The sequence below is a fragment of the Puma concolor genome, chromosome B4 (genome assembly GCF_028749965.1).
Source record: "Puma concolor isolate L17-30 chromosome B4, mPumCon1.1.hap2, whole genome shotgun sequence".
Lineage (NCBI taxonomy): Eukaryota > Metazoa > Chordata > Mammalia > Carnivora > Felidae > Puma > Puma concolor.
In genome coordinates, this window is record NC_141673.1 from 89,301,445 (window position 1) to 89,329,091 (window position 27,647).

The 27,647-nt window shown below is 36.9% G+C and overlaps 1 protein-coding gene across 3 annotated transcripts in view; it reads right to left on the reverse strand.

Annotated features, from left to right (window-relative positions):
* The window catches only part of PDE3A (phosphodiesterase 3A), a 315,627-nt gene that overhangs the window by 25,861 nt on the left and 262,119 nt on the right, over positions 1–27,647 (reverse strand). For all 3 annotated transcript variants that reach the window (XM_086713941.1, XM_025930318.2, XM_086713942.1), the window contains 5 exons: positions 15,114–15,333; positions 11,609–11,694; positions 8,409–8,563; positions 6,903–7,040; positions 955–1,066 (listed from right to left, as the gene is read on the reverse strand). In XM_086713941.1, the coding sequence (XP_086570067.1) occupies positions 955–1,066; positions 6,903–7,040; positions 8,409–8,563; positions 11,609–11,694; positions 15,114–15,333 (711 nt within the window). The remainder of the gene's footprint in view (positions 1–954; positions 1,067–6,902; positions 7,041–8,408; positions 8,564–11,608; positions 11,695–15,113; positions 15,334–27,647) is intronic.

The following is a 27,647-nucleotide window of genomic DNA, read 5'->3' on the forward strand; positions in this document are numbered from 1 at the left end:
AAGAAAATTTAAAACTTAAAACTTAGAACATGATTTGAACAACACATTTCTAAGACATGCCTCAACCAATATATGATGTCTATTTCTCTTGTTGTATGCCATTTATTTTCTAAAAGTACCACGTGATTTCTGCACATTTTCACAATTTCTATGACTGGGTTTTTGGACATTTTCTTCCATTCCATATATTTTGTAGCATTTAGGATGATGTTCAGATGAAACCTGCAATGCTCCATATCGGAAATTTAACATCTTCCCTCTGTTCTATTTTGCATTATTATAAATCACAAACTATGCTCATAATATTTAAAGTTCACAAACATGAACACTTGGTTCACAAAATCTTCCTTTGGTCTTCACATTTATCTGATTTTAAAGGCTTCTAATAATTTCTTTGCAACCACTTAGGAGTGCCTCTTGTGTATTTTATTAATTATACCATCACCCACCTGTCCCTCAACACCCAGGCAGGTTTTTGTTATATTCAAGAATATCAAGAGTTAATGTTTTAACTCTGCAGATGCCAGAACAAAAGTTGAACTCACCCAATAAAAGGAGTACGTAATAAAATGAGCAATAAATTTAACATTTAATTATTTGTGGGGCACACACTTAATTGTCTTACTAGGTGAAGGCACTATTATAACTCCTTTAGAATTATTACCTCATTTTACCCTCATAACAATCCTACAAAGCAGATATTATGATCCCCATTTTACAGATTGAGAAATGAGGCATGCAGAGGTTAAGTAAGACCCATGGTCTTCCACAGCTGATAAATGTAGGGGCTGGGATTCTGAAACAGGCTATTCTCTCCTAATCACTATAGCATGTGGCCACACACTGTGTTTACTATGAGGAATTCTCTGCTAGCTACTAACCATTCAATATCCCACTACCCACAGCAAATTTGACAGATTTTAAAGTGTTATTTCACAAATAACTTATACTTACAAGGAATTTCCCTGTATCCGATCTCCAAAGCATGAAAATAATTCATAAATTCCCTAACTGGAATTTTGAAAGCTTCAAAGAGGCCCATGTCTTCAAAAAGTCTGTATGATACCTATAAACAGAAGCACAAGCTTTATAAAACATCAAATAATCCATAGCTGGTAGAGACACCTGTTGGGAATAATAAGTCAAGTAACTATCGAGGAACTCTGTGTGTCTAGCCCTTGCAGTCCCTGACCACAAGGGGCATTTCATCTGTTTTTAAAGGTGGGGACATGCAACCAAGAAAACAGCCAACTCAAACAACAGTATATACACTGCAGAAACATATCAAGGCAATCAATTGTGTGTGATATCAACTGCTAGGCAACACTACTTCCTAAATTGTTGACTGCCAAGTGCATAACATAAGCAGTAACAAATGAGAAAAGGCTTTAATTTGACTAATTTTTATTGAAAAAGAAATTCCAGAGGATAAAGGATTCATAGCTGTACCTTAGAGAAGGGGAAAGAATTATGAGAGAGAAAAAGGGTTACCTTGACTAAATGTAAAGAGAAACCAATTTATTCTACTTCAGTATAAATGCCATCTAAATTATTTTTTCCTCACATGTCTTCTCTTTCTCCTCCAAATATCTATTCTCCTTTCAGTTGCATTCACAGCTCTGGCGACTCAAAGTCAGTGAATACCTTTGCATGCAATTGGCATGTTTGACAGGCAAATGATGGAGAAAAAAATGATAAAGGCACAGGCGGTAATGGGGAGAGAAATGGTTATTCACATGGCAGAATGGAGGACAGCACCATTTCAAGTGGCCTTACTTCGTATCACAAAGGTACAGAGTTGGTTATAACTCAGGAGACTTTATGAAAGAATTATTCATCATTTTTATTATCTGCATCTCTTCTTAAAATTGTCTTGAAATATTTCTTCCAAAGCTTTGATATATTGTTTCATAAATTTCTATCTTTTGTCATTTGACTTTAAATTTATTTAAACTTATTTAAAGTCAATGACATTCCATTTTGAAGCTTATTTAATTTGAGAGAGAGAGAGAGAGAAAGACAGTGGGTGAGAGGGGGAGGAGCAGAGAGAGAAGGAGACAGAGAATCCCAAGCAGGCTCCATGCTGTCAGCGCAGAGCCTGATGAGGGGCTTGAACCCATAAACCATGAGATCTTGACCCGAGCTGCAATCAAGAGTCAGATGCTAATCCAACTGAGCCACCCAGGTGCCCCTCAATGATATTCCTTTAATTATGTACTCAGTGTTTAACATACGTGTGTGTGTGTGTGTGTGTGTGTGTGTGTGTGTGTGTGTGTATAAAGGAATTTCTATCTAAAATGAAACAGAAGGATATAAAAAAAAAAGTCTCACACATGTGCTGTCAGAAAAATACAATTTAAAGACAGACTGATTTCCCATAAATGACTGATTTACAAAAAAAGTGGTAACACTGGAATTTTCTTAAGTGATAGGTAGTTGATCAAGAGTTGCCTCGTATCAACCTTGGGAAGTTGTACTTATGGTTTCCAGAGGTGTGAACAAGGAATGGTCAGGGTCGGGCTGGTCTCACAAAATAAACTGACTTGAGCTTTGTTTGTATGACTGCACTGGTTTCGTCTGCTTGAGGAATTTTCAAACCTGGTCCCATTTGTTTTTTATTTTAACAGTCTCTAATTGAACTATCCCCTTTTTACATTTCCTGCCCATAGATAACAGCCCACCCCAAACCTTCAAGGGACTCATGATAGTTTGCTATAGTTTGCATATCCGAAATCGCAGTACGCCTGTTATTCCTGAATAAACTCATCTTTTTGACAACTTTGAGCTTGCCTCGGTTTACTTCTTTAGGCTGGCATAACTAAAAAGGAGAGTTATTCATTCAGCATATATCTATTGAGCCCTTACCACGTTCCAGACAATTTTCTGCATATGAGGCATATATACAGGTAAACAAAACAAAGATCTCTTCCTTCAGGGAGCCTACGGTCTAGCAGGGAAGGGAAGTAAACAGCAGATATAATAAGGTATACACTATGACAAAAAGTAGTAAGTAATATGTAAAAAAAAAAAGTGGGGGGAGCAGGGGTGGAGGACTGAGAATACCAGGAAAGCTATGGAATTTGCTTTTTTAAGTATGGTGGTTAGAGCAGACATATCCAAGGTGACATTTGAGTAAACAATTGAAGGATATGTAGACTGAAGTACACGGATATCTGAGAAAAGAGTTTTTCATACAGAGAAAAAGGCCTGTGCAAAGGCCCTGAGGTATGCTTGCCGTGCTCAAGAAAGAGCAAGAAGGCCAGCATGGCTAAAACAGAATGAATGAGGACAGGAGTAGAATTTATGTTAGTAACAGCAGAGTGGGATTGGGCAGGATGCAATGTTGGGGGTTTGACAGCTAGACTGACCATTATAAGATTTTTACTCTAAGTGAGGTAGGGAAACCCTGGAAGAGATTAGAGCAGGGAAGTAACTTTATTTGGCTTATGTTTTAAAAGCATCACCGTAGCTGCTGCTGGAAACAGATTATACCCTAGGTACATCAACTTCTATATGCTTTTCTCCACTCTGAATGGCAAGTACATTGAGGTTTTACCTTTTTGTTTGGAACATAACATCCACACCTCCTCTCTTTAAAAATGCAACAGAAAGTGAAGTTAAGGTTTCTGTAATATTTCAAGCTGTTTTTTTTTTTTTTTTTTTTTTGTTAAGTTAGCTCCTCTTTACTACTGCTTTAGTCTGTATATGAGTTCTCGCTTATAAATACCTAAAGGGCTTAACTATGCATGTTACTTCAGGGACCTGTCCGAGATCACACAGCTGACATTTTCAGAACCAAAATTCAAGCCAAGCCTTTTTTGGCTCCAAATTCTGTGCTCTAAACTGTGTTAGATCCTACCACTGGTATGTGAAAAGCAATGTTTTTAAGATTGCAAATAACTAAAGTTTCCCATTACTCTCTTAAACATTTGAAAGATGAATTGAAAAAATTAAGACAACAGGATATCTTAGAGTATGGTTTTAAAATAGAAGAATTTTCACTAAGATGCCATTACAAATCAACCACTAATAATTTAAACTACAAGTAAAGATTCCATTAACCAGGTAAATACTGGTAACTGGAAAAAGCAAGCACTTTTCTGAAATCTGAACCATGCCCTTTTAAATTTGTTAAAGTAAATATGATAGTCATCAAAAAGGCAGTCAGTATATTGAGACTGAAAAGTCATTTCCATTGCACATATGTCTCTTTAAAAATCTTTTGAAGTGAGATTTTTTTCTGTGTAGTTTCAGCCAAAAGGTGATTTCTCGGAATGTTCAAGTTAATTCATTTCAGCTGTCCCAAAAGTCTTACTAGGGTAAAAAAAAAAAAAAATATGCCTTTCACACAGTGAAAATTTCATGATTTTGCGCTTATAAACTCCAATCAAAGAAAAAAAATCTCATAAAGTTCTACTCAGCAAGACAAATAAAACTGCATTTTCTCAAAGTTCAATGTTTTGTAAACCGGAAAGATAAAATAGTGACGTACTAAGGATCATGTAGTTATGTATTTATTTTTGAAAGATGACTGGAAAAAAAAAACATTAGTGAATTTTACTGCAATCTAATTGTTCACTACATCTAATTTTTCCGTTGTGTACTCCTATCCAGGACTCTTACAAAACATTTTGTGGCAAAGCTGGTCAAGGGTCACATTCCCACCCCTTGTTCCCAGAAATTAAAGGGGAGCTAGGTACTTGGAACAGTATTTGCTAGACTGTCACTGTAGCTAAGAAACCAACTACTACAATAACCATTTTCCCACTGGCTCAAGCTCTCTGTTCCCAGTTTGAAGACAGAATAAGTGAATGTTTTATGAGGGGCTGAGAAACAGCTGAAGGTAAACAAAAGTCAACAGGATGGATTTCCTGGGGCACCTGAGTGGCTCAGTCATTTGAGCGTCTGACTTTTGATTTCAGAGCAGGTCAGGTCATGATCTGATCTCATGGTTCCTGAGTTCGAGCCCCGGGCTCTGTACCGACAGTGCGGAACCTGTTTGGGATTCATTCTCTCTCTCTCTCTCTCTCTCCCCCCCTCCCCTGCTCTCACTCTCTCTCTCTCTCAAAATGAATAAATAAACTTAAAAAAATAAGTATGGGTTTCAAATCACAGGTCCGATATTTACTATATAACTAGATGAATGGGATATGCTGTTTTAAGCCTTGGTTTCCTTTTCTGAAAAACAGATTAGACAGAATACCTGCATCAACGTTACTGAGAGGATTCAATTGCAGAGCTTGGGGGAGTCTGTGACATACATATCAAATACCAAACAATGTGAAAATGTTCTCTTCACAGGAAACACACACTGCAGTGAAAGGGAAAGCAGAGTTCTGGGCCCACTGCCATCTCCTCTTGCTGTGCCATTCCAGGGGTATTTCCAGGTAAGATCCTTCCCTCAGAGGTGCAGTCTGCAAGGGGGTTCAGAAAGTGGGATACAAAATCTCCCAGGAGGAGTCCCGAGGTGTGAGGTGAAGGTGGACTGGATAAAAACAGCTGCCCTTAAAGCTGTCTTCACGATCACCTAGCATAAAAGAGGTTGCTTAGCACTGAGGAGAAGGAAAGAGGAGAAAATGGGCCCACTAACTCCTAGGAAAGGTGCAAGGGCTGTCACCCTAGGTCTCACAGTGTTCATGGTTAGAAGACAGTTTAGCAGAGGCAACTACACGGCACACAGACCATATAATTATTTTGACCTTCATAAGCCATCAATCATTTTAGCACACTTTTCTGCGTAGGAAGTTGAACTGCCATTATTTTGACACATATCTAACTTCCCTACTAGTCCCTTTAAGGCACAGACCTACTTTTCCTTCTTGAAGACTAGCCTAGTACTTTGTATTTGTGGATCTGAAAAACAGAGGAAAGGCCCCTCTATCATCTTCCTTCAAACCTTCAGGGATCAGGAATCCTCACCCTGAAACTCCACACTTAAGATACTTGTTGAGAAGTCTGAAGAAAGCCTGTCTCTGATGCATGGAGTAGAAATCAGTATGACACGTGATTTCTCTTCTAGTGTTTTCCAGGGAAATGTTGGTGGCTCCAAAAATCTGGGTCTTGAATTCTACGTCTCATATTAATTTGGTGGTCTTTAGCATCTCTGCTGTGATATTTAGTCAATCTATGAGAACACATTTGAAGCATTTTACATAAGCTGATAAATATTATTGTATTAGCCCCTTTCATTGAGGGTGTGTTCTGAGAGGTGTTTGATAACAGAACAATTCCAGTGTTTTGTTTTGTTTTTTCATTTATTGAGGTCATACTCAAATTCTTAATTTCTGTGTTTTCTTTCTCCTTCAAGGACACCAATTTATATATTTTTTAATGTGGAAAGTCTTGAAAGTTGTCTAGCTTAAGGAAAATATACAAAAAGTCTTGTTAACTAGCAATAGTTCATAGTCTATTTCTTGTGATACTTAATGGTGTCTTCTATATTAGAACAGAGAACTCTGATATGTTTCTCACAGCAATGGAAGGAAATGTGTTTCTGCACAATTTTAGGTCTTTTGGTAAGACCTAAACACTGAAATATTAAAAAAAAAATTAAAAACTAGTCATTGGAAAAAATTATAGACAATAAATTACTATTTATTATTAGGTAGCTTTCTTATCTTGAGGGCTTGTATCAGCTTTTATTTCTTTTGTCCCTGTTCCTCTCCACTGTCTTAAAAACTACGTATTTTAATTGTACATTATGGTATTCACTCACTTGAAATTCCAACTTCTTTTGTTGACCCACTACCAAGGAATCTACAGAATGTGAGGTACTAAAATTTCCTTTTTCCACCTGAAGTCCACCACCAGTGTCAAGCATGTACAGAGCTTTAACCAACCAAGGGTTTTTTTTTTTTTTTTTTTCCTACATTTAAAGTCACACGTATGAATGCATTCCTTACCTGGCTAAGAATACGGCCACATTTTCTTCCTATTTTTTCCACCAAATCAAAAATTGGAAAATTCCAAGTATTTAGCTGCTCCATAATTGAGTCCAAGTTATCCATGACAAGAGGTTCAGGAGCAAGAACTGGTTTGTCCTATAATGAAGAAGAAAATATTTTAAGAACATGTAATTTTTTTCTACGAAGCAATTTGTGCTTTGTTCAACAACTGAGTTTATAAAAATAAATGACTTAAAACTTCAGGGTGAATGAATGATCTTAAAAAAAAAAAAAAGCAAGGTGAATAAGACATTGGTCCCAAAGTAAGGAGAGAAGGTCCTAATGCTGTTTCATACCATGAATTTTGCGTATTAGGTGCCTGCCTATTGCTGGTTCATATATGCCACAGAAAAAAAATGGATGTTTCTTTCCTAATAGAACTGTTTTTCACCTACTATGGGATTCTTCAATAAAGACTAAAGGACTTTAGGATGCTCTGAAATTGTATATAAATTTATCTCTTTAGAAGTATATGTAAATTTTTCTGGGAGGGTTCCTGGTTTATATTGGACTTTCAAGAGAAACCCATGATGGGGGAGGAGTCAATCACCCCCTACTCGGCCAAATTTATATTATTGTTTCAAAATCAGCATTAATCCTATGATAACTGCCACATTTTTCACTATTTTTATTTAATTCATGTGATGTATGGTTTATAAAGAAACCCGCACTAAAGAAATGTAAAGACATTTTACAGTATGTTCTAAATGAGGATATTCTTAAGAGTACATTTACCAAAAGGTAAAAGTAAAAAATGATAGTGAGGATTAGGAAACATGGAAATTACATTATCTGACAATCTCTTTAAATTAAAAGTATAAATGGTAACTCAGGTAAAATAAAAATGATAATAGCAACAATGAATAATTACATGACAGTGAACTATTTTCTACTATTTGCTGCCTCCCCATGATTAATCAGACTCAAACGTATGCTTTTATCTTCTTTAAAAGGATCTCTATAAACACCCCAAATCAGTCATCATTAAAGGATATTTTAACGGGTAGAAAGTGTCAGTATAAATCTAGCTTAATACAATAAGGAAAATAAATATTGGCATGCTTTCTAAACAAAGGAAGTGCTAGGAAAAAGTAGCAGAAGCCCTAAGACAACTAACATATTTCACTTTTACTGATGTTTATAAAATATTTTTTATTGGATGAAATAATTTTTTTTCTATGCACTTTTAGATTTACATTTTTAGATTCTAGGATTAAACACCTGTAATCACTTGTGGACATGAATATTTATGGTTTTAATCACTAAACAATAGAATCATTAAGAGATTGATATACTTGCATAAGGAAAACATACACTGACACACATAGGTATGGTTATAACAATGTGTGTTCCAAAAGAGATATATCTGTAAATCTAACGACTCAGGGATCTGTTTCTAAGTCAATTTCTGTAACAGAAGGCAATCTCTCAAGTAAATGAATGAGCGCAGTGATATGGGGCTACCAGGAATATCATGGTCTCAGACGTGTAGGTGCCACAAGCCGAAGCTTTCCTTAGAGGCTCTCTCGGGCACTCAGTCTCATCTTCATTCTGTACAATATCACTGCTATCGCTGTTGTTATTGGTTTCATAATCAGAGGTAACTTGAGTAGTGTCATCTGCAATTACAAGAGAACAGATTATGATGAAACCTGCAAATGGAAAAAGGGGTCCTATGTGAGCGCATATTCCTAAGCGAGTAGGGAAATAACTGCTTTCATGAGCTGACACACCAAGAAGGTGAGATCATGAAATGGAGAAAAGTACACATTTTTTTAACCCAAGAAAATAGACAGAATTATGACCTGTGGTTTATATTACGCTCAGTAATTCCTCAGTAATAATATGTAGATCAGCAGTTTATACTTTTTACAAATCATATAACATTATGTTCCTTTTTCCTTTATGCATCTGCCAACATATTAAACCAGCAAGTAGCTGACAAAACACTAACTCCAGAATGGGCACATGGTAGAAGTTAGCTGACACCTGAGAACAAGGTGGTGTCTGTGGGACATGGCACAGTAGCATGTGCTGAAGGACTGGGGACATCTTGTGTGTCCAATCTCCATAGGAAGCTGTGGCTTTCCTCCTTAGATGCCTCCTTCCACTGTCTCCCATTTCAATCAGCACTAAACTATGCTAACCAGAGGCCCAATCAGGTAATGTGAACAGTCTGTAGAACATGCTTCTGGGGCAAAGACCTCGAAAGAACCTTCTCATGGCTGAACAAGTGCCTGAATGAAGTTTACTGTGTGAGTGGCCATGTGCTGGACAGCACCGAAAGCACCTTATTTGTACTAACGCCTTTAAACCTACACAATCCTGAGGCGGGTTTTACAGCACATCACTGCATTACTCATATCCTTACTTTGCAGAAAGGAAATGGAGGCACAGAAGGGATAAGTAAATGGCTTAAGGCACACAGCTGGTAAATTTTGCCGCATGACTTTGAACCCATGAAGTCGGACCCAACGTCCTATATTCTTTGCTTTTGATAAAGCCTAGCTTTTTTTTTTTTCTTTTATGGTTATTGCTAACATCCCTATGGAATCTTTGCTTTCTCCTAAGTCACAAATATATCTTCCTCTGTTTTCTTTCAGAACCTTTGTTGTTTTAGCTTTTACATTTAGGTTTATGCTCCACCTCAGGACCATGTTTCATACGGTGTGCAGTAGGGGGTGAAATTCATTTTTTTCCAACCCTCTTGGAATGCTCTGGCATCTTTGTTGAAAATTCAGTGATGGTGTAGACACGGGTCTAATTTGGGGCTTTCTGATCTATTCCATTTGACCTATTTGCTGATCCTTATTCCTGCGCCACACTATCTTGATTACTATAGTTTAAGTCTTGAAGTCAGGTAAAGTATTTCCTCTTTGTTCTCCCTTCTCAGATGCGGATATTCTAGTATTGTTGTATGCCATCATACCTTTACTATCTAATTTTTCTGAAGTTTTTAGCGAATAATGGCTTTTGTTAGGTAGACTATTGCAATCAGGGGTATCTTATAAGACTTTTCCAAGGACCTGCCTTTCTTCCATCTTTCTCATGAAGTTTGTTCTATGTTAGAATGAGACACAGCATGAAAATACAATCGACAAGTTTCAATCTCAGAATTTGTAGAAAAAATGAAGAACACTCAAAGGCCATAGTTCTACATGAGGCCACAAAGGAGATAAGAAACTACTACCCATATTCTATCAGACTCAGTAGAGTCAAAGAATATCAGGGACATAAGGAGGGGATATTCTGAGTCTTCAGAATGCTACAATATCACAGAGAATTCTCCTTTTGAATTTTTCTTGCCTGTGTCCCTTGACATATCTGCTGAAGCAGATAATCATGAACCATTCTTGCATACCTTTATCACCCTAAACTCTGTAGTTCAGAGAAGCCATTTTTTTCCTACCATGTAGATCTTCAGTGCTAACAAAAGCAAGTCCCTAGATCTGCATCAATAAAAATAAAATAATAATTACTGTAGTGATGGCAGCAAACAGTGGGTCACTGTTGACATTACTTACAGTGACCTAGATACTATTAAGTATTTTACTTGATTTTTTTAAATTGAAGTATAGTTGACATAAAATATTGTATTAGTGTCAGGTATACAAAATAGTGATCCAATAATTATATACATTATGCAGTGCTTACCATAAGTGTAGTTACTGTACAGTTATGATATTAGTGACAATATTCCCTTTGCTCTACCTTTCATGCTCATGACTTATTTATCTTATAACTGGAAGTCTGCACCTCGTAATTCCCTTCACCTATTTTGCCCATCCCCTTACTCTATTCCATTCTGGCAATAACATTTTTTCCCTGTAGTTATGAGTTTGTTTCTGTTTGTTTGGTTTTCAGTTTCCACATATAAATGAAATCATGTGTTATTTGTCTTTCTCTGTCTGACTTATTTCACTTAGCATAATAGCCTCTAGGTCTACCCATGTTGTCACAAATGGCAAGATTTCATTATGTTTTTATGGCTGAGTAATATTCTGTCATGTGTTAGGTTGCTTCCATACCTTGGCTGTTGTAAATAATACTGCAGTAAACATAGGAGTGCATATATCTTTTCAAATTAGTGTTTCCATTACATGTTTTAAGTAATTTAATTCTCACAACAATCCTGTCTGGTATGTACTGTTATCATCCACATCCACAGATGAAGGAATTGAGTCACAGAGATTACAATACAAACTAGTAGACAGTCAAATAAAGGTAAAACCAGCCTTGAATGCCTGTGTTCTTTTAACCTGTCCATAACATTGCCTCAAGAAAAAGCCTTTTTACAAGCTTATAGTGATTCTCAGCCTGTAATGGAGATCTCCAGAGAGTTCCCTAAAAGGGATGACCCTTCAGTGTCCAAGATAATATGACATTTCTATATAGTTCTACACATTATATAAAATGACTTCTAGTTTTAAAAATACATACATTTGTGTATAGATATTGAAAACCATTTTGGATAGCTTTGCATCAAAATTTTACCCACGATTAGCTCTTAGGTAGTAGGACTATGGATGATTTTGTCTTCCTTCACTATCTTTTAAAATTTGTTATCTAAAAAATCGGAAATATATGTTACCTTTTTGATCAGAGGAAAAAAAAAAAGTAAAGTGATTTCCATTTTAAGCAAAAGAATCCAAACAAAGAATTACCCGTTCTGCTTGGTGTCCGAATGGTGGCACTGCTTCTCTCCAGGGGCACAGCAGCAGGGGTCCCTTGGGGATATGGCCTGCCACAGCTGAGAAATATTGGAACAGCTGTAAGTATATTCTTTCTTTTCAAAAAGTCACAGGCATACACCATCTATGTACACATGAAGGGCAATAATAATCAAATCTTTCTATCTTCCACTTATTTGATAGAAAACCTCATTTTGCTTTATATACAGATGCTGATATGCTGATATACTGTTTTCTTTTTTGTGAGAATGTCATCAATACAAATGATCAGAAACTCCACTCAACGCTCATCTTCCTCTATAGTCTAGACCATAGTTGAGGTGAAACTACTGGCAAAATTGTTACGTTATTTAGAGAATCCTGGGATTGTCTGCTACCTATTTATAATAATGATTTTGGAGGTGCTGATGCACATTTAGTTAAAAAATGTTTCCCAGTGGAATCCCTTTGTATCTGCTCAAAAGCCTCATTATTAGATATATTTCTGTGGATTAAGAGACATTTTATGCCCAAGGAGCCCTTTAAGAAAAGATTGCATATGTGAAAATAGAATGTTAGTATGTTAACTTTTTGTCACAAAATAAAAATTAATTTTTTTTAATATTGACCAGTCACTGTTAAGGCCCTAAGGAAATGAAGAAAGTAGAGATACATTTTGATGAAGAGGGAATGTAAAACTGACTATCACAGAACACTAGTTGAGAAAAACAGGCCAAAGGGGTATGTTGTGAGTAACCTAGAAAAAGGAAAATACTTGAGAGACTGGACTCTTTAACAGAGGACTTTGGAGAATGTAGGACACTTACTTTCTCAACACTTTTGACTGTTTCATAAATTAAAAAGCAACCCCACAAATGGTTGGGCAAGTTTCTTCTCTTACTTATCTTGTTTAGAAACTCCATGGTTAGATTTTAATTCTGCCTTTTGCTTATGGGTTCTTTTCTTCTGCCTAATACTACAAATGGTCTTGGACGGTTTTGTTTGTTATTTAACCACAGATTATTCACTCTAAAAGGAAAAGAAATGAAATGGTTCATAATTTAATATATTAAACGTCTCATCACTTTTCTTTCCCCTGAATTGTGCTTAGATATGTGTTGTAGAGGTAAGCATTTTTCTAGGTAGAGAATATTATCATCCTAAGTAAATATATTTTCAAGCCTTAAACGTAAGTGGAAAAGCGTCACATGTGAAATATTTCTAATTATGAAATCCCATCACTTTGATTTAGGGAATCAAAAGAAAATGACTGGACCAAAGTGGGGGAAAAAACAGACACAAATGATGGGCTTACATTCTTGGGTGACACTTGGTAGATGCCGGGTTTATTAGTTTTAAGAATTTTCATTGCAAGATAATACTTAAAAGGAACACTTAAATTAGTAGTCCAAATATACTACCTCTTATGCCAAAAAAATGGCTTGTTGCGTAGACATTACAGCAGCCAAAAGACGGATTCAATGCCAAACCCTTCGAGTTCAGCAGGGGAAACCACAATAATTAGTCGTGTGTTTCTGGAGCTCTCTGTGCCTACATGGGTGGTTGCCTTGAAGGCAATAATAGAACATGGTTTGAATTACAGATTTATAAAGCCCAAACAAATAAAAGACACACTACTGGATTTATAAACATTACTGAAAAAGCAGGCAGTGAAATTATCTTGTTTTTCTCCAAAACCTCTTTTATAAAAATCCCATTAACATTCTTCCTGCTAAATTCACAAAAAATAGACTGTGATGAGAAGAGCTGTGTGAGTGGTAGATCAGAACATCTCTGCTTTCTTTAGGCAACTTATTTCCCACAAGTCTGAAGCCCGCAGTGGGAGAGTCTCCCTAGAAATGCTGGAAGCAGATGTCCTTGATGGTGATTACTCCGCTGAGCTTTGTCTTGGCTTAGGATGCATACCACAAAAACATGTTTCTTAAGGATGTTCCATCAAACACTAGCTCCATGGGAAATTACTGTGTGTTCACCTAAAGAAACTGGTTATGTTGTCAGATATATTCAGGAAATGCTAGATGAGACAAAAATCAAGAGGTTTCTTTTTGCAGGACTTCTCAGAGCTTTTAATAAAGTGATGTGTGTTGTGAATCGCTGAGGGAAATATATATGATAGGTCTGTTTTACCACAGATCATGCTTTGTGTGAGGGGAGGTGGGGGGAAAGATGGAATTAATATTCCACATAAATTATTTCATTAAAAAAGCTGTCATAGAGAGGGTAACAGAATAACTTTTGGATGGTAAAATAACTTTTTACTCTGACCCTGGACTAGGAAACTAACAAAAATGATTTCCCTTTAAAAATATTTGTAAGGAGAAAAGAATATAGTTTTTGAATAAATGATCAGAAAATGAAACGTGTGAAGCTTAAATCTGGGTCTGTGAACCACCAGGTGATAGTAAACTATCAATATGTAAGTCATTTATGCAAATGGTTATCCTCAGTAACCTTAGAAAAGAAATAACACTCTCATGATTATACTTAGTTTAAAAACACTCAGCTTTTGTAGTTAAAAGAATACTGTAATGCTTTAAAACCAGTTCTTCAAGTTGAAGCTATTTCTAGAGAACAATAATATTACTATATCAGTAAAAGAAGGTATTTCCTTCTCAGGACAATGTTGGCAAAATAACTACTCTCACCATGCTAGGCCTTTTTTCTTATCCTCTGTGACAAGACATGACTTCTTATTTCTAATTCTATTTAAAAATGATAGAGCAGTATAAACTGATTGCTTAATTGCATTCAGAGACCCATTTTTGGTCCAACTGTAACGTGTCATGTGTTATTTGCATATTTTCAAAGTGAGAATTGCATGCTTAAGATACCTTAAGATACCTTAAGCATTGCATGCTTAAAATACCCTTAAAATCAATATAAAATCCTCCCTGGATATAAAAATATTCCAACACATGGGGCGCCTGGATGCCTCGGTTGGGTGTCCGACTTCAGCTCAGGTCGTGATCTCACAGTTCATGGGTTCGAGCCCTGTGTTGGGTTCTGTGCTGGCAGCTCGGAGCCTGGAGCCTGCTTCAGATTCTGTGTCTCCCTCTCTCTACCCCTCCCCCACTCACACACACACTCTCTCTCTCAAAAATCAATAAACATTAAAAAAATTTTTTAAAATTCCAACACAATATCCTATTATACTAAATGACTTGATACAATTTTTTACTTACAGGTTTTATGCATTTTCCATCAGTAAGCAGAGGAAATATACAACTAATTATTTTATATCATCTCCAAAGTTTAGCTGTATGGACTGTATGGACTCTAAGCTTTATATTAACAGACAACCACAAAAAAAAAATTAAGTTTCTATTCAACATAAAATACATTATCTTCTACTTTTCCTGTCCATTGCTTTGTCAAACCTCCACATAGCTACGTGGACTGGAGGTAAGTGTTCCTAAGAAGAAAACTAGTATTTGTTTTCTGATGAGTTAAACTCTAGTTAACACGATAAAATCCTTACCTGCTACATATAACAGGTGGAGGGAGGATCTGAGGAGATAGGTCAGGGGCACTCTGAGTATAAGTTAATGCCCTGTGAGAACTTAGGCCCTGTTTGGCAGCTGTGTTGGCAGATTCTGGAAACTGCACTGCAGAAATTTTGCTGACTGGGCTGCTGGCGGGGGTCCCTTGGGGAGGTGAGGAACAGGGCGACGAAAGAGGTGAAATTTTAGCTAGGGCACCTAGAAAGACAAAGATTTATTAAACCACTAAATAATTTTTTTGGAAATTAGAAACTGCAGCTCTTACGCTTCACCTTAGACCCCCTCTCACTCCATCAGGACCACGTGAGCACTCAGGCCATGGGGCTTGCCCTCTCTGCACACCACCATCTGGAGACAAGGTGTATAGTAGGGTGTCTCCATGGCATGAAATGGGAAGAATGGATCATCATGAAAAGATCAGTGGCAATGTTGGCAAGTTGAGCTAAAGCCTTGGTGTCCTGGAGTAACTTCAGGACAGAAGGATATTATTTTCTCCTCCCATCTTTGTTTCTTCTTGTCATTCTGACATAATAATTAAAATTTCCTCGTGTGTTTGCCTTCTCTAAGGTTGAGAAATTTTTAGCAGTAACAGGATCTGCTATTGTTTTAAACATTAACTTATCTGGAGCAGAGTTTGGCAGGTATCTGATGCTTAAAATTCGTAAATAAAGAAGATATATTTTTGACAGGCAATTAACTTTATTAACCATCAACATTTTTAGTGAACCTACGTTATTGGTGTGAGACAGAACTCTGATCAGAATAGTGTCCGTAGAAACCATTTAAAAATGTAATATGATCCATTTCAGATGAAACAAAAGGACTAAAGCCTAAATTTTAAGTGTTGATATCTGTGCCAAAGTGCGTTTACTCTTGATTGTGAAAACTGGCTTAGATTTCAAAGTGCTGATACTTGAGTACAGGGACGAGATCTTTTGAAGTTCCATTCTCCCAAACACAGAGAAGGCAGCCTGCACTGAAAACTGAAGAGAGAACTATCTTCTGAACAGCCATCTGCTTACTGTTTTCCAGCATTTTATGGCTGAACAACCTACTGTAAGGCAAATGAAATGAAATCTTGAGCTGTTTTCTATTTCTCACCACTCAAGGGAAACACACAACAGGAAGCTCTCACATCATTGACTAATATGTGTGGGGAACTCGCAGCCGGCTTAGTTTGCTTCCAACGTCCAGTTCTCTCAAAAGTTTGATATATTACACCTGAAGATTTTTGGGTCCATTGAAAGTAATATTAAGCTTGCTGAAAGGCTTTTGTAATTTTCACATCTCTTGTTGGCATCATTATTTCTTTTGTTTTGTTATACTAGAGGAAAACTGTGCTCTTCCTTTGATAAATGTGGAAGCTGGGAGCCCCTCCTATCCTCCTACTCCTTTCAAATATTTCTGTTGTTGCTTTTTTAAGTTCATTTATTTATTTTCGAGAGAAAGAGAGAGCACAAATGGGGGAGAAGCAGAGAGAGAGGGAGAGGGTGAGAATCCCAAGCAGGTACCATGCTGTCAGTGCAGAGCTGGACTTGGGGCAAGATCCCACAAACCGTGAGATCACGACCTGAGCCAAAATCAAGAGTGACATGCTTAACCCCTTAACCGACTGAGCAACCCAGGCACCTCTCTATTATTGATACTTGATCAGTAGATTAATCACTTGCCCTCATAGGTAAAGAAATCATTCAGACTCAGGTTAAATAACCTTCCCATGGTCACAGTACTAATGAACAGGAGAATATGGAGTGAGTGCAGCTGTTCTTAGTAAAATGTGGTTTTAGCCCATACTTCTATCAGAGGCTGTCCGAGGAGGAAGAAGAATCCATGATCTGCTAGACAGCATCTGTACTGCACTTAACAACATGCCTAAGGGTTTTTATACTGACTTCTATGTCTTTGGAAAAGATTTAGCTATTTTACCAAAGACACTGACAAACCTACACAACATATAATCTCCTAAACAAACAAAACAAAAACTTCACTTAAGTCTTAGAGTTTCCCAACAAATCTATCATTGTGTGCAACAAGTGGGTTATAGGTGTCCTGTGAAGTACTAGGGCTGTAAATTTTTTTAAATAAGATTTTATTTGTAGCTTTCAGAATAAATTTAATTTTTAATATTATTTCTAATATTTTATAATGATATTGTATTATATTTTTATAAAACAAAGGAAATAAAATTTTCACCAAGCTCTAAATCCTTTCCCCTTTCTCCACTGCTGTCTGTGGAACACTACTGTATTCACACGTTGTATCACATATAACACATCATATATACAGATCATACATCATATGCTCTGATGTAAAAAGGTTGGAAATGGCTAGTTTAATTTAGATTATTTGTTAGATTATGGCCACCTTCAGATAATCTTAGAAAAGCAGGGTAAACATAAGGAGCGGGATGGAGGTATGATGTTGTATAAAGTGTCTGCACAGAGAAATTGCGTGTCCTGTTCCAGAGACTAAGGATGAAGTAGCCAACAACAACAACAAAATCCCAGCTCTCGTGGAGCTTCCACTCTCTTGGAAAAGACAGAACCTCAAAAAAAAAAAAAAAAAAAAAAAGAGGTGGAAGAGGTGGGGAAAGGAAGAGAAAAGAAAAAGAAGAAGGAGAGGAGGAGGGATTAAAAGAAAAGAAACTCTGGTAGTTTTCAGTGATATAAAGAAAAATTATGCAGAGAACATAGAACAAAGAACAGAAATTCAGAAATGTTCTAGGGGTAAAATTTGAACAGAGGCCTGGTGCAGTAAGGAAGACATTTAGACAGTACTGGGGGAAGCATGTTTCAGAAAGAGGGCCCTACCTGGGAGAAGTCAGAAGGTCAGTTGGGAGGTCAGTGTGGAAGGGAAAGCAGCTTAGTGAAGGGGAAGGAGGAGCAGGGGACAGGGAACATGTTCAGAGAATCTGCCAGGCAAGACTGTAGAGGGCTGATAGGCCAAGGCAAAATTTTAACTGCTATATTTTGGAAAAAAAAAAAAAAAGACTTCTGACAGGCACTGCTTTAGGCAATTCTTTAATTATTTTGATAGTTAATTGCGACTTTTTGAGTTTTCCACCACTTTTTTTTTTAATCGAGTCCATGGGAGTAGTGCCATATGAGTCTTAATACAACATATTTTCTAAGGGAAATTTATGAGAAGAGTGATCTTTTTCATTGCAAATTCTTTATAGCTGCCAGCTGAGATTCTCAGAGAAATGCAATTCCCTCTTAAATACAAATTTAACAATCCACTCAATGATTAGAGTTCTTGGAACTCAAGGATTGACTAAATTTAAACAAACAGCAGACCTTAAGACTCCAAACTTACCGCCTGGGATGAAATTTAAAATAAACCTTGTAAGAGAGGAAAAGCACGTTGCTTCTGTAGTACTGTTAGTCTAATATTTTGAACACTTCTGACAAGTACAAGCCCTGGCAACAACCATGAAAAGAGGGATATTTGCCTTCAGTCACAAAGATGGCAACATAGGATGTTCCCAACTTAGCTCTCCCTCGCAAGAACAACCAACAACTACTCAATAAAAAACACCGCTGAGAGAGTCCTAGAACGTGGGGGTGAGGCTGAAGCACTCCCTCTGCACCACAGAGATCAAGACAGACTGCATTAGAAGGGTAAGAAAAGAAGCTACAGGATGACCACGCTGCTCTAACCCCAGCAAGCACAATAATGCACAAAGTCTCCCCTGAGATTCTGGTTCCTCCTGCAGGAAAAGACAACCCAAGTGGATAACGAGCACCCCTCCCAGAATTGTAGGTTGCTCTGTGGGAGTCCCTATTCTGATCTGTACCATGGCGACTGCAGGGGAATCTGTGAGGCTCAACCACTGGGAATCGGACTGTGATATGTAAGGGGGGTAGGGGTTTGCAACAACTAGGACATGGATCTTGGCAGATCAAGTTCATACAAGCAATGCCCAAATAGTAATCCTGACCAGCAGCTTTGCTCAGCTGCAGAACCAAGCTGGGGGCACACACAGATCAGTGAACTTGGTGGGTGCAGATGTGCCTGATTCAGATTCTTAAGCAAGGAGTTTTGTCAGCTCTAAAGCTCAGTATGTCCATACCCAGGCAAGGAAGTGAGTCATAGTCTCCCCCACTGTGGGGAGTGTCTCCCAGCCCCATCTGATCAAAAGGATTGGTGACAATTCCCAGAGGCAGTGAGGTCCGGTGGCACTTGAGCCAAGAGGTGCAAGGGCAGTGTGGAATACCCCAAGAGCAAAGCCAGTGCTGGGTGTGGAGTGTTCCCATGCTATGCACAGGCAGGGAGATTCATTCATAGCTAAGCCTGAGGGTGACTCCTAGCCACTCTCAACCTGAGAGCCTGTTTGGGAAACTGAAAATAGCTGGAATGACACCTCCCCCTCCTGCCCTGAGACAGTCCTACTCACTGTAGAGAGTGTCTTATCCCCAGCTGACCAACTCTTGGAAGCTGTGTGGCCCAGCATCACTGGAGCTGACACATGGGCAGGGAGAACAGACAGCTTTCAGAACAAAGCCAGTGGCCCTGCTTGGTCGGGGAACATGAGATGTGGTACCGCTTGAGTTAAGACAACAAACAAAGAGCTTTGTAGGCTTTAGAGCTGCTTCTCCTGCTGTGCCCAAGCAGAGAATCTAAGTTTTTAGTCCTACTCGTTGCTAAATACAACCTATAGCCTGTCTGACCAGGGGTCTAAATAGAGCACACGGGAAGCTGCATAACCCATCAATAGCCTTACATACAGTGGCTCTTGAACAGAGAGCACAGCCTGTGGGTTCCCCCATCTGCAGAGCAAAACTGATGACCTTACCTAACCAGAGCATTCAATGTACACTCTGGCCTGATTCATGTCCCCAAACAACAAGCTGCATAGGTCCTGGGTCCCTGCTAGGGTCCCTGTCATAGTCTATTACTGTATATAATAGCAGTCCTGACCATCTACTAAGCCTGACCAGAGAATCAATGCATTGTGGAGCCCATACTACAGCCTCATTTACGTAGGGGACCAAGCCAACAGTCCTATCCAATTATTATCAGCCAGTGGCACACTCCCTCATTCCCAACCTCAGAGCTTGAACAGTTGTTTCACTCCAAAATAGACCACAATAGCAGGTCCTACCTGCCCAAAGACATGACCAGGAGACAACCCAGAGACAAACTGAGCTGACTGGTGAAAATTGTCTCTGTAGAGCAAACCTGCAAAGTCTGGAAAAGAAGCTCAGTTACTCAAATGCATAGATACCAACCTAAGAAATCAAGGATCACAAAAACATCAGGTAAATATGACACCACTAACATAAACTAATAAAGCTCCAATAACTAATCCTAAAGAAATGAAGATCTATGAACTGTTTGACAAAGAATTCAGAATAACCCTCTTAAAGAAGTATAGTAAATTACAAGAAAACAGACAACTAGACAAAATTAGGAAAGCAATGCAAACAAAAAGAGAAGTCTGACAAGGAACTAGCAACCATCAAAACAAACCCAAAACCAAATGAACAAAAACCAAACAGAAATCCAAATTTTAAAGATAGAATAACTGAATTGAAGAACTTAATAGAGAGTTTCAAAAGTACATTTGGCCATGAAGAAGAAAGAATCAATGATCAGGAGAGTAGAACATTGCAAATTACACAGTCAGAGGACCAAAAGGAAAAGAGAATGAAAAAGAGTGAAAAATGCCTATGGGGATTATGGGGATACAATGAAAGGAAATGATATTTGTGTTATGGGAATTCCAGAATAAGAAAGGAAACAGATGGGACAGAAAGTATATTTAAAGCACCAATGGCTGGAAACTTCCCAAATCTGGGGAAAGAGATGGCCATCCAGATCCATGAGGTCCCAAAGACCCCTAAAAAGTTCAACCAAAATAGGGCTACACCAAGACAAATTACAATCAAAGTATCAAAAGTCAAAGACAAAGAATTTTAAGAGCAGCAAGAGAAAAGAGAGTTTGTATATATAAGAGAACTGCCATTAGATGATGGGCAGATTTTTCAACAGTACTTTTCAGGCCAGGATAAAATGGGATGATATATTTGGAATACTGAAAGAAAATAACTGTCAACCAAGAATTCTATACCTGATGAAGTTCTCCTTCAGAAACAAAGTAAGGATTAAAGACTCCCAAACAGACAAAAGCTGGGGGACTTCATTACCATCAGACCTGCTTTGTAAGAAATGCTAAGTACATCTTGACTGGAAGTAAAAGAATGGTAATTAACTTCATAAAAAGGTAGTGTAAATCTCACTGATAATGACAAATATAAACTCATAGATTCTGCAATATGGTAACAGTGGAGCACAATTCACTTACAGCTCTTCTTTAAAAGTTAAAAAAAAGTAAAAATAATCATAACTACAATAATCTGTTATTAGTTATGCAACATAAATTACGTGTAAATTATAATAGCAATATAATAATCTTAGATGTGAGGGAGACAAAAACTCTAAGTGTAAAGTTTATGGATTATATTGAAGCTAAGTTGTTATCAGTTTAAAATACCACAATTAGGGGGCACCTTGGGTGCCTCAGTCAGTTAAGTGTCTGACTCTAGGCTTCAGCTCAGGTCATGATCTCACCCTGTGTGGGGCTCTGTGCTGATGGCACGGAGCCTGCTTGGGATTCTCTCTCTCCTTCTCACTCTGTCCCTCGCCTCAAAATAAATAAAGAAACTTAAAAAATAATAAAATGAAATGGAATTAATAAAATTAAAATAAAATAAAATAAAAATAAAACACGGCATTTTAAGTTTAAGATACTGTATGTGTCATGGTAACCACAAGGGAAAAGCCTTTAATAATTACACAAAAAAATATGCTGAAGAAATGAGAGCATACAGATATCAAAAGACATTAAAATATAAAAATAAACAGCAGGCAAGGAAACAATAAACAACAGACCTACAGAATAGCCAGAAAACAATTAACAAAATGGCAATAGTAAGTCCCTACCTATCAATAAATACTTTAAATGGAAACAGATTAAGTTTTCCAATTAAAAGACACAGAATGGCCAACTGGTGAAAAAAACATGATTCAACAACACATTGCCTTAAAGATACTCACTTTAACCTTAAAGGCACAGTAGACTGAGAGGGAAGGAAAAAGACATTTGAAGAAAATAGGTAACCCAGAAAAAACGGAGTAGCAATACTTTTTTCAGACAAAATAGACTTTGAACTAAAAATGGTAAAAACAAAGAACATTATTTATAATGTTACAGCATTATTTATAATGTTACAGCATATGTCTTTACAGCAAGAAGACATAACAATTATAAAATATTTATGCAACCAACATTGGAGCACCTAAATACATAAAGCAAAAACTAACAGAGCTACAAGAAGAAATATAGTAATAGCTGGGAACTTTAATACCTGACTGTCCACAATACATGGATCAGCCAGAGAGAATCAGTTAGGAAACAGCAAATTTGCACAACTATAGACCAAATGGACCCAAAAGACTAATAATAGAATAATCTACCCAAAGCAGAATACACATTTATCTCAAGCACACATAGAACATTTTCTAGGATAGACCATATGTTAGGCCGCAAAACAAGTCTTAGCAAATTCAAGAAGACTGAAATCAGGGGCACTTGGGTGGCTCAATCGGTTAAGCATCTGACTTCAGCTCAGTTCATGATCTCGTGGTCTGAGTTCCAGCCTAGATTAGGCTCTGTGCTCACAGCTTTGAGCCTAGAGCCTGCTTCAGATTCTGTGTCTCCCTCTCTCTCTGCTCCTCCCCTGCTCACTTTCCCTCTCTCTCAAAAATAAATAAACATAAAAACATTTAAAAAAAGAAAGAAGATTGAAATCATACCAAGTACCTTCGCTAACTACAATGGCACAAATCTAGAAATCAGTAACAAGATGAAAACTGTAAAAATTCACAAACCCATGGAAATCAAACAATACCTTCCTGAACAACTAACGGATCAAAAAAATTAAAAGGAATTTAAAAAGTGTCTTAAGACAAATGGAAAGACAACACATCAGAAACTGTGGGATGCAGCAAAAGCAGTTCTGGTAGGAAAATTCATAGCACAAATGCCTACATTAAGAAGAAAGATCCCAAATAAACAAGTTAAATCTACATCTTAAGAACTAGATAAAGAAGAACAACTTGAACTCAGAGTTGGCAGAATAAAAGGAATAATAAAGAGTAGAGCAGAAATAAATGAAATAGAAAAAGAAAAACCACAGAGTAGATTAACCAAACTAAGAATTGGTTCTCTGCAAAGATAAACAACACTGACAAACCCTTAGCTAAAAGAAGCAAGGGAAAAAGAGAAAGGGCCCAAATCAACAAAATATAAATGAAAAAGGAGACAATACAATGAATACCACAGAAATTCAAAGGATCAAAAGAGGCTACTACAAATAACTATATACCAACAAGCGGGACAACCTAGAAGAAATGGAAAAATTCTTGGAAACCTATAATTTACCAAGACCAAAGCAGGAAGAAACAAAATCTGAACACATTAATTACTAGTAAGAAGGTTGAATCAGTAATCAACCTTCCCAATGAAGAAAAGCCAGATGGTCTCTCTCGTAAATTTTACCAAATATTTAAAGATTAGCACCAATTCTTTTCAAACTCTTCCAAAAAATATTGAAAACAAGTAAAAACTTTCAAATTCACTTCATGAAAATGAAAACATTCACAAAAAAAATCTGTGTCCCATGAAAACAACCTAAGTAACTATCAATGGATAAATGGATAAATTATACACACACACACACACATCACACACACACACGTGTGTGTGTGTGTATAATGAAATATTGTTTAGCCATTTAAAAAAAAACAAGGAAATCCTACCAAAGGCAACAACATGGATGGACCTTGAAGACATTTGCTAAGTGAAATAAGACAGAGAAAGACAAACATTGTATGATCTTACTTATATGTGGAAGCTTTCAATAAACAAAACTAAAAGCACCAAACTGAGAAAAAGAGATCAGACTGTGGTTACCAGAAGCAGGGGGTGGGTGGAGGAGAAATTAGAGGAAAGTGGTCAAAAGGTACACGCTTTCAGTTAGGAGGTAAATAATGTAGGGATGTAATGTACAACATAAGGACTATAGCTAACACAGCTGTATGATATACAGAAAAGTTGTTAAGAGTGTAAATCATGTGTGTTCCAAGCACAAGGAGAACATTTTTTCTCCTTTTTCTTGTTTGTCTTTCTTTTCTTTTTATTATATCTATAATGAGAAAGATGGATGTTGTCTGAGCCTATCATGGTAATAACTTCACAATATATGTAAATCAAACCATCATGCTGCACACCTTAAACTTACACAGTGATGTGTCAATTATTTTTCAATAAAACTGGTGGGAAAGCAGGAATATTTTTATATTGTAGGTGAGAAGATAAAGGTATAAACATATAAATTCCCTTTTTCCCAAATCAAAGTATTTCATACACTGCACAGTAAAGTTTTAATAACAAAAAGAATTAGGGATGCTATAGAAAATGGGTACATATTTACATTTTTAGTCTTTGGGTAGAAAGAGATATATCAGTGCTAAGAATAACCAAATACTCTTTATTTCTAGAAAGGGTAGATTACAAGCAAAATTATCAGATGCAAGGAAGAGGATTCCAAGGAAACAAGAGAAATGCCCTTCTTACAAATCTTCAAGAACAAATTATATTCTAGGTTTGTTTGTTTTTTAACTTGATCATGTACTAAGTTAGAAGACTTAACTTTATGAGCTTTGGAGTATCATCCAATTTCATGTTGCACATTTACACATGCACATGCATGGGGTGGGGAAGGGATTCAGTTAAACATATTCTTTATTTTTATTTATTTATTTTTTTAACATTTATTTATTGCTGAGAGAGAGACAGACAGAGCATAAGCAGGCGAGGGGCAGAGAGGGAGGGAGACACGGAATCCAAGCTCTGATCTGAGCTGTCAGGACAGAGCCTGACACAGGGCTCGAACCCATAACTGTGAGATCATAACCTGAGCCTAAGCTGGATGCGTAACCAACTGAGCCACCCCGGCACCCCTAAACATGCATTCTTAATTTTATTTATCATTTTGTATTTGAGACTCCAGGAAAGAGATACAGCTTATGAAATATAAATCTTTGAATGATTCAAACCATCCTGATGTGAAATACTTAAAACTGACACATTTAAAAAAAATTAAAAATGTAACTTTAAAATTTTAAAATCTCAACTCCTTTGAGTGATTCAGTTTTTAATTCCTTGCTTCTAAGAGCATGAGAAAATGTGTCAAGACACTAGGAATTCTGGACAATTAAAGGGAGATGATAAACAATACTGGAGGAAAATTACTTAAGTGAATCCATCTGTTTTATGCTGTAAAACTCTCATTTTAATTTTAATTGAACAAGAAAGGAGTGAGCATGTCTAATAAATACATGTCTTTTTATGCCCTCAGTAAAATGGACGGCCCTAATATTTTTCCAAAACAGAAAACATATCTACCGTATAGAGAATGCAAAAAGAAACAACCCCCTCCCCCGCAACCACCGAGCACCATAATTAAGGTCTCTCTCACCTCAAATTTTCTGTAGGGAAAACTCCGTCTACCTTGTAGGTGTAGAGAGATTTGTAATCACTGTAAAAGGATTATAAGAATCTTATAAAAATGAAAAGAATCTTGAAAGGTTCTACTGCAAATGCAGTAAGTATGACCTGGAGGAATTTTAAAAGCAGAATGACAATGGCAGCTCTACATTGCCAGTGACTCCTAATAACAAAGTTTGAAAATGTAAATTATATTTAAATATCCTGTTCCTGCGCTTTAATCAAAGGACTTCTATGTGATTTTATCCATTTATATTAGCAATTGTATAATAATTGGTTTGTTTAACTATTTATATTAACACTGATTGAGCTAGAGAATACACTGTTTTACTTGATTCGTGGAAGGAATAGATTTCATTAGTTCCCTCTGGAAACATTTACCTTTCAGTGTTTATTCTCTATGCTTGCATCCCCCTATCTCTCTTGCCTATTACTTCTTACTTTCCTCCCCCTATTCTCTTCACACTTCATTTGGTTCCATTTCCTTATACTCTTTGCCACATAAAGGGGCTTTTCCTAGCCCCTTTCCACATAGGCATCTCAGTCAATAACATCAAACAGATCACACCCACTTAGCTCAATCAACACCAAAACGTCATCAATGCAGAAAAACAAAGGTTTCAAAACAGAAGAGCCCATCTGATCAGGAAGAACTGTAATTGAATTTCAGCTCTCTGATTCTTGATGGACTTTCTTCCCTCTTGGCAGACTTTCAGGGATTTGTTTAATTGAATTCAGCATGCATAGGATGTAGGTTATTTTATAAACATTTAGTTCTGCTGTGACAGCAATCTAAGTATGTCACAATGCGAAATCCCCTCCAAAGTAATCATGATGGAGATACCTTATGTACTTTATGGCAAGAATGGAGAGAGGCTCTCACCATGCCTGGGTTCTAATTTCTACCATCTGCCTTTGGGGTATGTAACATGGAAATTTTTTTCTTTTTGTACTCTGTTCTTTCTTCTTGACTACAGTTGTATAAACTGAGGAGTAGGACACAGGAAGATGAGGCTGTTCCTCATGTCTGTGCCATCATTTGCTCTTTATCTCCAGTGAATGCACTAACTATAGTTTTCAGTTTTTTTAATTGACATATAATTGACATGGAACATCACTTTCAGGTGTACAATGATTCAGCATTTGTACACCAATTTTGGTATATGTGCTGTCAAAATGAGCACATTGGTTGTTTATTTTGATAATTTTAATTTTCTAACCTAAATGAAGAAACTGAGAGATACAAAATCAAATCCTTCCATTGTCATGTACTTGGCCAGACAGGAACAACAACAAAAAAAGAAAATCCTAATTTTAAATTACCTCCATTTGTTGTCATCAATTTTCTTCTAGTATAAAGTCATTGGGACAAAATAAAAGATTCAGGAATAACTGTGAACTTGGGCAAGTTACTTAACATCTTTGTGCCTCAGGCTCCTCATCTGAGTCCTTTTCCTGAGCTACACAAGAAAGCAGAACATTTACATTTATATTTCATCCCTTATGGTGCATATTATTATTGTCTGATATTTTAATACTGTCCTTAAAAATTAAAAAAAATACAAATCTAAAAATACTATTATTTATGCACATAACATTTGATAAATTGATGGTTTTTAAATTTAGTAACCATTTTTATTAGATCTCAGACTTCTCTTCTATTACTTTGCTTTCTAGAATACATCCATCCTAAATTCCTTTAGTTAAGATTTGGCAGGTGGCAAGGTTTTGACTTTCTGAAAATATCTTAGGAATCTGAAAATTCCTCTACTGTTGTCAGATAGATGTGCCAGCTACACAATTTCAGGCTATTATATTCTCTCAGAAAGACTATATTTTCAGGGATCATTGCTAGAGTTCGTTACATTCTCTCAGAACTTGGAAGAAAAATGTTCTGTGTTCTGATGCCCTTTATTTTAGATAGTTCTGCTCACTCTCA